Source organism: Scardinius erythrophthalmus (genome assembly GCF_964197995.2).
Source record: "Scardinius erythrophthalmus genome assembly, chromosome: 12".
Classification (NCBI taxonomy): domain Eukaryota; kingdom Metazoa; phylum Chordata; class Actinopteri; order Cypriniformes; family Leuciscidae; genus Scardinius; species Scardinius erythrophthalmus.
This window is the reverse complement of record NC_138232.1, coordinates 39,373,458-39,387,467: the sequence shown is the minus strand read 5'-3', so window position 1 is coordinate 39,387,467 and position 14,010 is coordinate 39,373,458. Positions and strand designations below refer to the sequence as shown.

At 38.9% G+C, this 14,010-nt stretch overlaps 1 protein-coding gene across 4 annotated transcripts in view; it reads right to left on the bottom strand.

Moving 5' to 3' along the window:
- Window positions 1-51: 51 nt before the first annotated feature.
- trak2 (trafficking protein, kinesin binding 2) overlaps window positions 52-14,010 on the bottom strand; it is a 33,502-nt gene continuing 19,543 nt past the window's right edge. For all 4 annotated transcript variants that reach the window (XM_081381394.1, XM_081381395.1, XM_081381396.1 and 1 more), the window contains 13 exons: window positions 12,845-12,921; window positions 12,617-12,733; window positions 10,941-11,150; window positions 10,788-10,866; window positions 9,837-9,967; window positions 8,491-8,565; window positions 7,306-7,443; window positions 6,456-6,535; window positions 6,175-6,354; window positions 4,771-5,066; window positions 3,853-4,335; window positions 3,669-3,768; window positions 52-2,806 (listed from right to left, as the gene is read on the bottom strand). In XM_081381394.1, coding sequence (XP_081237520.1) covers window positions 2,035-2,806; window positions 3,669-3,768; window positions 3,853-4,335; window positions 4,771-5,066; window positions 6,175-6,354; window positions 6,456-6,535; window positions 7,306-7,443; window positions 8,491-8,565; window positions 9,837-9,967; window positions 10,788-10,866; window positions 10,941-11,150; window positions 12,617-12,733; window positions 12,845-12,921 — 2,738 coding nt within the window. In that variant the 3' untranslated portion in view covers window positions 52-2,034. The remainder of the gene's footprint in view (window positions 2,807-3,668; window positions 3,769-3,852; window positions 4,336-4,770; window positions 5,067-6,174; window positions 6,355-6,455; window positions 6,536-7,305; window positions 7,444-8,490; window positions 8,566-9,836; window positions 9,968-10,787; window positions 10,867-10,940; window positions 11,151-12,616; window positions 12,734-12,844; window positions 12,922-14,010) is intronic.

The following is a 14,010-nucleotide window of genomic DNA, read 5'->3' as shown; positions in this document are numbered from 1 at the left end:
TTAGGATGAAATGTCAAGGACACCAAAGTTGATTTTGTTTGTTTTATTATTAAAAAAACCCAACATAATGATGCTGATACAGGGTTCTGACAGCTAAACACAGGAACACACACCAAGGCTGTGGTTACTAGGTCAACCGCACAAAAGAAATCATTTGGTGCTTTATGTCACAACTTATGGCATCATCTTCAAGCATTAACCTTTGACCTGAATGGCAGCCGAGAGCTTGATGACATCAACAGCAGGATGGAAATAAGGACACTTTGATACTTAAATCAAATCATGCGTTTAGTACCATACACTTCAGCTCAGGTTAGAGATAAAGCTAATGATGTATATATGCAGCAAGCATGCTGGTGTTAGTCTGTCGTATGATGTGATCCGAAACCGACGTTTATTTGAGTCACGTTTACTTTGTGTTCTTGTTCACTGGCATAGCTGACAGCAAGCTGATGCTTTTCCCCGCGCTGTCACTGTGTTTACTACAAAGCATAAAAGTCAGTTTACCACAAACACAAAACACAAGTTTTAGCTTATAAAATGACAATTCATATTTTAGTAAGACAAATAATTTTGGTTTAAACCCAAAAAGGCCTTTGAATCTTGAGTCCCTTCTCAAACTCCACCAAAAACACGAAATATATATTAATAATTCCTAAGTAAATCATATTAGATAGCGCTCAGGATAAATCTATTAACATACTCTAGGTTTACCTCATTGTTAGATAACACATGTAATGCCTATTTACTAAAAACACTATTTTAATGGGTTAAAAACGAAAAGTGCATAAAATGAGAAAAGAAGTGAGGATGACAAGGAGGAAGCACAATTGGAATTCATCCAGGGGTCAAAGGTCATGGGCAAAGTGTCAAGACCATCTCTAGGGCTATTTTAGTAGGGATTCTGTATTCACTAAAGATACAATTTGCATGTTTTATATTTAAGGGATGTAAACGCAAAAGAGAATGACAATAGAAAATAACAATCAAATGTATCCTACTCTAATAAATGGGAAACTGGAGCAAAAAATCAGTGATCAAAAGAATCAAAGAATAATTAATGTTTCAGTCGCATAATCGTCTTAAGCCAAACTTTAAAGAGTATAATCTGCAGTGATGCCTTCCAAGTGTACATATGGACAGATCACTCTTTCCCTTTAATACACAGTCCCTGAATAGCATAATTTAAATAATACAACATTTAGTATAAGGTTACATGTAACATACTCAAATCAATCCAGATGTGCTCTTTTGTGACAAACTTTCCTAATAACCAATTAATTCAGTGCAAAAAAAACCCGAGAAGCTTATGTCCATATACACTATAATGATGAGGGACACAAAATCTTCCACCTACACCTGCAATGATGCAAAAATACAGACAATAAAAAAGACAAAACAGGCAGGCCGATGTTCTACTAAACGTCTATAACGCAGGACAGACTGGCCAGAAACTCAGGAACTGCTGAATGAATCGAGACAAACTCCTAAAATGAGGCTGTGGAGACGCTAACATTCATTTCACTTGCGTATTCCATTCGTGTTTGTGTTCATCACCTCAATCTCGTTTATATGATTCACTAGGATGAATCAAAGTGACAGAAAATTCTAAATAAACCTACAGAAACCTTCATATTCCCAGAACTTTATAGCATTCTTTTAAACTTCCTTCCTTCCATCCAACATTCAACATCCTTCCACACGTACGTATTCCTTCCTGCTCTCCGCCACCTCACAGCTCCACAGCCTCATGAGTTAATGGACAGAACAGAAGTGCGATGAAGTGTTAATGAGAGTAAATAAGGATAAAGGGGTGAAGATGAACCATTAAAGAAAAGACGGGGAAAAAAAAATAGTATTAGAAGTCTGTATTTCCTCTTGAGTGCTATGATAAGGCCTTTAAATTCTTCATCAACACTTTCCCTTCATTTTTTTGTGCTTTAAAAACAACCTTAAATGTCTTTCGGCTTCTTTTGGTCTGTTTACGGGTGGCAGGAAGGGGAACTGACGGTTTTGACCCCTCCCACATCCTTATTAATTATGCAGGTGGGGGGGGGCCTGAGAGAGGGAGGCGGGTCTACGTGTGCGGCGTGGTTCGTTTGGGTTCCCCCATGGAGGAGTGGGAAGGGCCAATGAAGTCGGGTGAGGGGGCGGGACAGGAAAGGGCGGACTGGAAACGGATGCGCTACGGCGGCCAACCATAACAGGTAGACTTTGATTTCGCCTAAGCCCGTCCAATAAGCTGCCGCCTCCTGTTGCTAGGAAGGTGGCAGATTCCTGTGGATGGGCACCATCGGCATCAGACCCTTGGAGCACTTTTTTATCCAAGCCTAGCTTGCGCAGATGCTCCACGAGCTTGACGCCGTGGCGGTCCGGTTTGGTTGACTGGCCGTGAGGGGGTTGATCAGGGCTGAGGAGATCCGGTCGAGAGGCACGACCGAGTTTCAGCCCGTAAACGTCTTGCAGGAAGAGCTCAGCGGGACGGGATGCCAGAAAGTTGTCCGAAGAGGTGGATCGGGAGTCGAAGGGCACTGGGGAGGGGCATGGGGAGTGGGAAGGGGAGTTTGGAGGAGTGCTGGGAAGAAGACGGAGAGAAAGAGGCTTTTTAGGTGCCGCCTCAGCGACGGGACCCTGAGCAGAGATGCCCTTCTCCAGCAGGAGCTTGGCGAGACCACCAGGGGGCGCCGCAGGCCGGCGAACCGGGAAACAATCACCCAGACTCAACCTGCAGGGTGTCACTGGAGTACTGGGACCGGTCCGGAGAGAACTCGGGGTGTTAACGCTGACAGAAGGACTACAGGCAGAGCTGATGAACAGAAACAAAACACAGGAATACAATCAACCAGATCCATTCATAACCAGTGTTGGGGTAACGCATTACAAGTAACCTGGTTAAGTAATCAGATTACATTTTCAAGTAACACATTACTTTTAAATGACCATTTTCAAAAAAATAATGCAAGTTACTTTGTTTTCCCATATATAGACTGACAGCTCTTCTGTCCTCATGTTGAGAAATCATGAGTAAGTGCAGAGGCGTTGTGTGTGAACATGATACTTATTGTAGTTCTAGACTAAATGTGAGCAGGCGTTTACTCATCGCAGATGCACAGATTCAGTATTCCTCAGAATGAATACAAACAGTCAAATGCAAACTCAGAATATTAGCAAACCAATAATTAAATGTTAACACAAATATAATTTATGCTTTTAATCTCACTTTATTAAGCAATGTGTTTGCTGCTGACCATTGATGATCCAATTCGACCATACTAATAAGCAAAAATGACTAGAGTTTTTATTGCTGAAGTAAGTGTTGAACTCTCTTCTCCTGCATCCTATTCTTCTGCAGTTCAGAATGAGCGGCGCCCTCTACTGTACAGGTGTGAATTTATATTTCCTTCACCTAAGGCTCATTCAATTCACTTTTGGTGTGAAAGGGCCTTTACATTTGCCAAAAAATAGAACTTTTGTGTTTTTTGTGATTAAAAAACAATCAAGAAAGCCCAGCTCAGATGAGAAAAGGTTAGTAAAAAGTAAAATAATTTTTACCTATCTATCTTAGGTCAGCTCCTTACTTCAATAAACTGCACATTTTTACTTATGTCACCAAACAGAACAGCAAAAATAATAACAGTTGTTTTTATTAGGGCTGGTCGTTGTTTTACCTGTGTGTAACCTGCGTGCTGTCACTGGGATGCAGGATCCGGCAGGTAGTGAAGGTGTACGTGGAAAAAGTGGAGCTCTGATATTTCCCAGGGTTTATAGCTAAACAAACAAAAAAGTGATCATCAAACATGCATTATTTATTATTCAGGAACGGACACGTTGGTTGCAATGACAGCCGTTTACCTGTAGAGGACGCTTTAGAGACGACATTCAGGTCAAACTGCGGATCTGCTGATCCTGAGACTCCAGAACTGACTGTAGGAAAAGCTGTCTGGTTAACTGCTGTTGCTATGGAGACAACCGTTGCTATGGGCACAGGGGAGTTCCTGAGGGATGCAGGAAGGGGCGGGGCATTAGCTGGGCTTTGGACACGCCTCCTCTCGGTCTTCTCTTCCGGAGTGGATGATGACCGCACATGAAATGTGATTCCTTCCTCCTCTTCCTCCTCATCCTCTTTTGTTTTTGTGGCCTGTGTCTCCTCCTCTTTTCTCTTCTGTTCCCATGAGAGTTTTGCCTGGTCTTCATCTTCTTCAAGGTCATTCAGGTGATAAACGCTGTCCTGAGGGAGGGGGCGGAAGCCTTTGGTAACTACACCTGGATGGGGGTCTAGGATAGTGGCCAGGTGGGGTTTAGCCAACTGCTGCCAATGATGAAGAGTCAGAGAACCTGCAGATCCAGGACAACAGGGACAAACATTCATCATATTAGACTGATTTCTGAAGGATCATGTGACACTGAAGACTGGAGTAATGATGCTGAAAATTCAGCTTTGATCACAGGAATAAATTACATTTTAAAAGGTATTGAAATAGAAAACTGTTAATTAAACATTAATATATATTGATGGAACATTAACAATAATACATGCTTTTAGTTTATTTAAATTCAGTTAGTTAAACAATGCATTAACTAATATTAATGACCTTACTATAAAGTGTGACAGTAAAAATGACAAAATCCTTTTTCATAAAAAGAGAAATGTATCCAAATGCTCATAGTCCATACACTGACTATCTTAACGGACTGTTTGAACATAATCAACTAAGAAGTACATGCCGATTTCAGAAAAACATTTTTTAAGGCACGCTATCCTATCCTCACCTTCCATTGGTTTAACAATCTGCAGTTTTTCAGGAAGAAATGTCTTGAAACAGCTGGAGGAAAAGGAGAATTCTGATAGGTTGGTGAAAGAAGAGACGGTGCTTCCCATTGGTGAACTGCATCCGCTCGCGCCCGCGTCCGACTCCTCCGCCAACAGCTTCAGCTTACGCTCTCGCTCCGCCTGGAAGAACTGGCGCTCGCACACGAAGTTCTGCCTCCGCAGGGAGAGCCGGTTCACGGCTGACGTCAGGTCGTTTCCTCCGGGAGAACCGGGCCGACCTCGACGGGAGTTCTCTCTGCAGCGCACACACACGCGTATCAGAAACACACAAAAGCATTGTGGGTATAAATTAGGGCTGGTGCGGATGAATCCAATGTTTTGAGGAGAGCGTGCGGCTGTCAGTCGCCGCGCCGGTGTGGATACTGGCATTCGGGATCACAGATTCTACTTTTTTGGAAGTATGACCAACATAAGAATTTTCACCGGAAAATGTCTGAACAAGCAAGTAACATCCACTTTTGTTCTGACCAACTAAGGAAAAAAAAGCATTGCAGTAAATCGCGCTGATTAAATCTAACGATCGCTTATCATATCACGTCAATGCCACTGGAATTAAAAACATTATTACAAGCTTACTCTTTTGAATCGAGCTACGGCAAGCAGAGAGTTTTGAACACTGGCTGGTTATGTACTTGCTCAAACATTTATTTTGGATCATTTTTAACCCAAAAAAGTTACGGACTGCAGCTTTAATGTTAAGAGAAAAAAGTGCTGTATTGTCTCCTATGCCCACAAGAGAGTGCAAGCGAGCGCAATAAGCATAATATAAACCAAATCTAGCATCCCATCTTTTATTTAAATGAAATAACATTCACTTTTTAAAGTGCATTAACTTTTGAAACAATTGTTCTTAAATAAAATATAATTTCCTTAATGTGCGTGCAAGGAAAATTAGGTTACAATAGTGCATAAAACCTGAGAAACCTGAGTCTAAGTGCATCAGTAACCTGAGAAAACACGCTTCAGCAGACAGCATGATGATCTACAAAATAGAAAACTGCCATTCAGAAACAATCCAGTTCTACTCACTACTTCCACATATTGTTCGTCAAAAACACCAGTCAACTAGATCTGCAGCGAGTGCTGAGCGCTTTGTTGACAATGTATTTCAAATGAAGAACGCAGCCGCACCTGCTGTATACTGGATACGCTAACAAAACCATCATCATGTCTCGCGCGCCTCTTGACCTTTTACAGTCTATGCTCCTGACACATAAAAAATTTGAATGCACGGTTTTCGCATTTGAATGTGCAGGTTTTCTTTTTAAATTCAACGAATATTCGATATTAAAATTATTTATTTGACAGCCCTAAGTATAAATACATTCTCCAGTCCCACTCACTTGGTGACGTCCACATCTCCAGCTTCTTCCTCTGTGTTGTGTGTGTGTGATGGATAGGGCACTGGTGTCATGATCACGCCGCTGCGAGCGGATCCAGGGATCGGAGGCACAGCGGCAGCCGCTCTCATCACGGCCCGATTCACTGACTGTACCGTCTGGAACACACGCTTATGGGTCGACCTTCAAAGACAGAGTGGACGGGGTCAAAGGTCAGTACTGCTGAAGGACCACATGGCTATGGAAACGTGATGGTGTGTGTAAGGGAGAATGGTGAGTGTCACCTCTGGTCCTCAAAGGCGATTTCTTCATCTACACTCAACTCTCTCCTCATAGTACCTTCAATCTCAGCTGCCAAAGAATCCTGAAAAAAAAAAAAAAAAAAAAAAGAGAAGCAATGATTATAAGACCTGTTAACCCAAAGAGACAGAGTAAAAAACAAACAAACAAACAAACAAACAAACAAACAAACAAACAAACAAAAAAAACAACACTAAATGAAATTAAATAAAAAACAAAACAAAACCAAAACTGAAACAAGAAAAAAAAAACTAAAAAAACTAAACAAAAAACAAACAAACGGAATTAACTGAAACAAATGAATAACAAAAAAACAAAACAAAAAAACAAAGCAAAACAAAAACAAGAAATAAAACAAAATTTAAATGAAACAAAATGAAAAACCCCAAAAATTAAAACTAAAAACTAAATTAAATGAAATAATAAAAAACAAAAACTAAATTAAATAAAACATAAAAATAATAAATAAAATGAAAACAAAGCAAAACAAAAAAACGAAATGAGAAATAAAACAAAAACTAAACAAAATAAAACAAAAAACAAAATAAAAAATGAAATACAATGAAAATGACTAACAAAAAAAAAAAAAAAAAAAATGAAATACAATGAAAAAGACAAAACAAAAACTAAATGAAACAAAATAAAACAAAGCAATCACAAAAACAAAACTAAATAAAATGAGAAATAAAAAGAACAAATGAAATGCAATGGATATTATAATGCTTAGCATGTGTAGGTTACTGAATAAGTTTCTTTTAAGAACAGATGTGATTGTAAAAGAAGAAATGTGTGTGAGAGAGATGGAGGTGTGGAGCAAGAGATTGTGTTTCTCACCATGGGATAGAGTCCATAAGACAGGTGTCTGCGCAGGCCTGCAGACGGAGTGCTCTTACTGCGCAGCTCCTTAATCTCCTCCTGAGACTCGTGTAACATTCCCACACACTCTGCATTTCTGTCCGACAGCTCCTTCAGCTAACACACACACACACACACACACACACACACACACACACACACACACACACACACACACACACACACACACACACACACACAGACCGATGTTTATATTCCGCAGGCAGCTGGTGTGCCTCATAATACAGCAGAGTAGGCCTGTCATGAAAATGACTATATTGTATGATATATGGACATGATTTCGATCATTTTTGAGGAACTCGACATTGCCCATTGTGTTTACATGCTTGCTGTTTGTTAACATAAGAATGAATGTCACCAACATTTTAGCCAGTCTTGACTACATCCCATCCCAAAATGCCATAACCAATCAGAAAAAAGTGGAAAATATATATTCTTTTCATTTTAAGTCAAAGGATCATCATTTTCATGATCGAACATTTCTGGTACTCATGCGCATTCCTAGATTTATTTATTTAGGATATAAATTTTTTTCTAATTCCAATACCTGAATATTCTTAAGAATTAAAAATTGCTCTTTGATGCACTTGGGTGTACTTGCATTATTATGCTCTTATATATCTATATTTCTATATCGTCATTATATCAGTGAGACAAAATGGTCTTAAAAATGACAGTAATATTGTTGATTGCAATTATTCCTGGGACAATTTATTAGCCCAAAAAATGAGAGAGAGTTTGATATGCTGATATACAAAGAGATTAAAGACATTCTTGCCATAATACTTCCAGTGAAATGATCACAGCATTTCTTATTAACTAACACTGGCCTGTGACACATTATAACACGCCAGCATCTACGGTCATATTTCATAAGTTCAGCAAAAGTGCAATGATAAGACAGACACACCACATGCTGGATAAGTTTATGGCCTTTTCTAAATCACAGTGACTAAGCTGCTTTGCTGTAAAACTTTAAAACTGATATTTAAAATGCTTTAAGACCTTAAATCAAGCGGATTAATCCAAACAAGGCCCTTAACCTCGCATTTCTGTAAAACAGGGCTTTTGAACCGTCTTAATCCAGATTTGCAGACGGATTGGTTTACGGTTCATTACATCAGTATGTGTGTGTGGCTTTACCTCAGCTGTAAGTTGCCGTTGTGCTTCCTTTGAGGCTTGAAGGTGAATTCTCAGCTCTTCTTTCTCTAGCGCCAACTGAGAAAACCAAGACATACTCAATTATACATCAACATACACTATTGTTCAAAAATTTGGGGTTGGTAAGATAAAAAAAAAAAAAAGTTTGAAAAAAGTTTCTTTTGCTCATCAAGGCTGCATTTATTTAAAGGATAACTGTCGCCAAAATGTCACCTTGGGTCTTTTTTGTTAATCTACCCGAGGCAAACTTTCGTTTAAAAATTAGAATGGAAACGCCACTTTTAAGTTTGACCGTATTTTCGTTTTCGGTCAAATTGCCTTCTGAATGGGAGTGCTTGGGGCACGACTATAGCTGCATTTCCATTACTCTTCAAATTGCGCAAATTGAAATTGCGAATTGAAAATACGCCCAATGGAAACGTCAATTTCGCAAAAACTCCCATTTAGCGCAAAAAAGTTTTTACGCTCGCATGAGGTGGTTTTTCAGGCAATTCGAAAAAGAAATATTTTGCAAAACTGCAATGGAAAACTGCATTTACAGTCACCTCAGCTGACGTAGACGACGCGGTATGTTTGGACTGAATACGACACAGAGTTCTTTATTAAATTCATAAAAGACAGAAGAATTACAGGAATACTGGATTCTAAACCTCAAATAAATGCCACAATCAAGACCTCGATGCAGATATGAGGGAGAAACACCCAAAAACACCTCATATGAGCCGCTCACAAGTATAATAAGGGTCGTCCTTACCATTAATGCTTGGAAAACACACATACATCTCCTTCATTTAATAATAATGGCTAGTGCACTGGCTGGGAAATACATAATCCTACCAACGTCCTTTGCCATGGTTTTTGGAATGATTACTTACTTATCGCGAGAGGAAAAAATTTAGTTTTAGTCGCATAACATCAGTTAATGGAAATGGTGTCATTTCGCAATAGTTTTTTGTCGACATTTAGAAAAAAATCGTAAAAGTTTGGCGCAAATCTGTAATGGAAACGCACCTTATGATAGCATCAAAATCGCTATTTTTAAAACACTAAGAAGGCTCGACACAACATGAAACTTTGCTCGAAGTATCACCAGGGGCTCTACACATGAACTCGAGCATTGAGAACATTGTTAAATTATCAATGTTAAAACAGTTTGGAAACCGTGATACATTTCAGGATTTTTAATGAATAGAAAGTTTAAAAGAACAGCATTATAAATGGTCACTTTTGGTGAAAAAAAGCATTCTTAAAAAAAATAAAAAAATTCTGTCTGACCCCAAACCTCTGAGGAGTAGTGTAAAAGTAGATGTGGCGTGATGTATGCTGACCTCTTTGACTCTGTGCTGGAGCTCTACGATCTGTGTGAGGAGTTGGGCGATCTCCTCCTGATGTCTCATTAAATCCTCGTTCTTCAGGGAGAGCTCTTCCGTCAGTGACACCATCTGACTGTTTGACTCGCCTGTTAAACAAACACACTGAATAAACAACTCTAAATTAACCCACATCACATTCAATAGAATGTTTCCATGCACTAATTTTCATCAATCCGAATGAATCCAATCTGATTTCAGATTCTGAAAGTTCTGTTTACATGAGACCTATACGTTGCAATACGATTCACATAATCGTTAATGTGCATTACAAGTATTCCGAACAAAACCACAGCGCAGTCTCAAATATGAAGAATGCTTTTGCAATAATGTCAGCAGAGCAACCGTAAGCATATATAAATACATATATATATAAATCTGACATATACTGTATGTATGAAGAGCTTTTTTAGCAAATATTTTGTAAATATTCACAGCACTGCGAATGTGCACAACGTATGTTTGAATCCGATTGAGAAATTGGTCAGTTGAGTGGATTATTTTAGGTCTGTCTCACCCTTCCAATCAGTTCAAGCGCTTTCAGATTGATTGCATGAAGACGTTTCAGTCCGATTGAGCCAACAATCTGATTACTAATGGATTATTTGGATGCATGCAAGCATATCTAATATTTTTTTATGTGCTGAGGCTCTGTTCCAAACCCTAGAGAGACATTTTTAGGTATCATAGTGGTCTTTGAATGCAGACGCTGTTTTAAAATGCAGCTGCAAAATTGCATTTTGGCCAAAATCGATGAATGACTTTTTTGTGGAATCCTAGAACGCATCACAAAAAATGTCATCCAAATGGCAGACAAATTTAGTGTCCATTAACGAGGTTTAATTTGGTTTATGATGCTGCTGATTATGCAGAGTCATTTAAGTTGATTTGGATCTTGGAAATACTCACGTAGCTCTTTAACGCAGTCGTTCACCAGCTGCTGTTCTTTCTCCTCATAAGTGAAGGTCTCTTTCTTCAGGTGACAGGCCTGTAAAACACCAGAGGTCACGCTTTCGTCAAACCCTTCAGCTCCTGTAATATCAGGCAGAGCCCGTGCCGCACCTCAGATCTCAGCGAGAGGTTCTCGTCCTCCAGCTCCTGGAGTTTGGACTGAAGGGCCTCCAGCTGGCTGAGGGCGAGAGCGGCCCCTGAGGGCCCCTGCTGGCGTAACGGCGTGGAGCAGCTGGAGTCGGTCTCGCTCTCCTCGCTGGCGCTCGCAACCATCCGGAGGAGCTCATCCTTCTTCGCCAACTCATGCTGAAGCTGATGAACCTGATACAGAGAGTTTGTGTGTAGCTTATATAGGGCACTTTAAAATCGGTTTTAGTTAACAAAAAGCATATCTAATTAATTGAATGAAACTTGTACAATTTGACAACAACTTATTAAAAGTTTAACCAAAATGACATTTTTAGGACCCTATGAAATCGTTTTTTCTTTTTTCTTTTCTAAATTCCATTTTATTTTTCCCAAATTAGCTTTTCCCCCTCCTTTTAACTTTCCTGGGTTCCATTTTAATTGATTCAATTTTAATGATCTAAAAACACAACTAATCAATTGAATTCATAAAATAAATAATTTTTTAGCCACAATATGAACATTTGGGCCGATACCGATAATCCTTCATATTTGAAAGGCGATAACCGATATATTGGCCGATAAATCTAAATCCAATTTTTTTTAATCATTTTTGAGAGCATGATAACAAAAACAAAAGTCTCACCATTAAAAGGCATGTCTCAAGCACACAATTCTAATAATGTTTTCATTATAATTTGATGTAGCCTATATGACTTGAGCAGCACATAGCAGTATGAAAAACATTTTTTCACTTAGCAGTATTTTCCATTTTTTTAAGTGATTCCAAGCATATTTTAAGCAATTTAAAACCATCAGCTGAAGGAAATAATCCATTATTTACTGGCTTTAAAGGTCCCATATTGTAAACCTTTCTGAAGTTTTATTTGAGCTTTTGATGTCCTTAAGAATATATATTTGCGGTTTAAGTACCAAAAACCATCTCAATATATTTTTACAGCTCCTTTCTCAGGAGCTCTGCTAAGAACAGGTCGATTTTGGCCTGTCTACTTAATATTCATGAGCCTTCCTTCTGATTGGCCTGTTGTTTTCTGAGTGACGCACCATTGGTGGGGGTTGTGACTGAAGGCGGTGACTGAGTAGTTCTGACATCACACTTATACGGAAGTCACAACGGCACAGTGAAAAGGCACAGTTACTTTATGCAGGCTGTGTGCATTTGTCTGTGGATCGACTGTTTTGAAACTTATATGGTAGTTTCATAGACCCTAGCCCTGTGTTATCATGAAAAAAGCCAGGAAATTACAGTTTTGACAATATGGGACCTTTAATATATCGGCCAAATTTATCAAAATGATAACATTAAAAATGAACATATATCGGCCGACACTGATATCCCTATTTATTTTTTCAATAATAAGGCCTTATGAAATCTGTCTTTTGATTTTTCTGGATTTATGATTTAATACAAATGTACTATCAAAAACGTTTTTTTTTTTTTTTGTCAAATATATGCATAAAACATTAACGATTTAACACAGAGACAAACAGAACATACAGACTTCATATTTCACTAGCGGTCTTTTTGCGGTTAAATATTCACAGACACCAGTCCATATCGCAATTACCCTACTTTTGATTTATTCATCCAAATTCGAAACCCCACTTGTACATGTTTAGCCTGTGAAAGCGTGTTGTACCTGGTCTACAGCCTGTGCTAGCTGCTCCTCCAGAGATTCGTTTCGCTCCTGCAGCACATGGTTCCTCTGCAGGAGAGACTGACCAATCCGTGCGGCCAATTCCAGATCGCGATCCCTCTGCGGGACGACATCGTAATGCAAACAGACAGCCAATCAAGAGACATTACGATCAAAAGCAAACTAGACAAGGCACTTTATCACAGTTTGCTGAACGATCACATCACTCACTTCAGCCAGGAGGTGTGTGACCACGTCGATGTCATTGTAGGTCTTGGTCATCTGCTCCACCCGCTCAGCGCTGAGGACTACAGAGAGAGAGAGAGAGACAGGCAAAGAGTCACACAAACAAAATCCTGAAAGAAATCCTACAATTACTGGCAACTACACTAGCGGTGCACGGGAAAATAAATCGTTTTTTTTTCTATAAACAAATAGAAAAAAATAATAGTTCTTCTTGCTCTCTCGGCAAGACAAACCAAAATAGGAAGGTGTAGAAACACCCACACGCCATATGGCAAGCTCTACACATGCACCACACACACACTGCAGTGATGTCATGCACAAACCCAAAGTGCATTAAAAAACACATGTATTCAGATTCACTATTGATTGCATGCACTACACACTTTTGTAAGAGAGAAATTACTATTTGTATTTAGAAAGGATGCATTAAATTGATCAAAAGTGACAGTAAAGACATTTATAATGTTACCTGTTTTCAACATTAATAATAATAATCAGAATTGTTTAATGAGCAGCAAATCATCATATTAGAATGATTTCTGAAGGATCATGTGACACTGAAGACTGGAGTAATGATGCTGAAAATTCAGCTTTGCATCAGAGGAATAAATTATAGTTTAAAATATATGAGAATGGAAAACGGTAAACTTAAAATCTAATAATATTTCACAATATTACTGTTTTTTACTGTATTTTTGATCAAATAAATGCAGCCGTGGTGAGCAGAAGAGAAAACCAAATCTCAAACTTATGACAGTAGTGTACACGGATCGAAATCTAAAGTGAGTTTACTCTACACTACAGATGTACTGCTGTCTACTGCATATAAACACTACAACTTTAAAGGGGTCATTTTTTACTTAAGGCCAACTAATAATTTTTGTCAAAGTTGCACCAAATGTTATTTAACAGGGTTTCCTTTTAATTTCCTATTTGTGCGAGAACCTGAGTCCAAACCAGATGCACTGCAACAAATAGATAATCAATGAAACCTGGTTGTCCCCGACAGATTCAACAACAGCAAGACATTTTGTCGACCACCTGGTATCTAAAGCTGTTTGCTCAAAATTGCAAATTTTTGCAATTTTCAGGTTCGGCATTGATAGATAAATTGCTTGCTGCGACATGATTTGACTACTGTACCTTTAAGA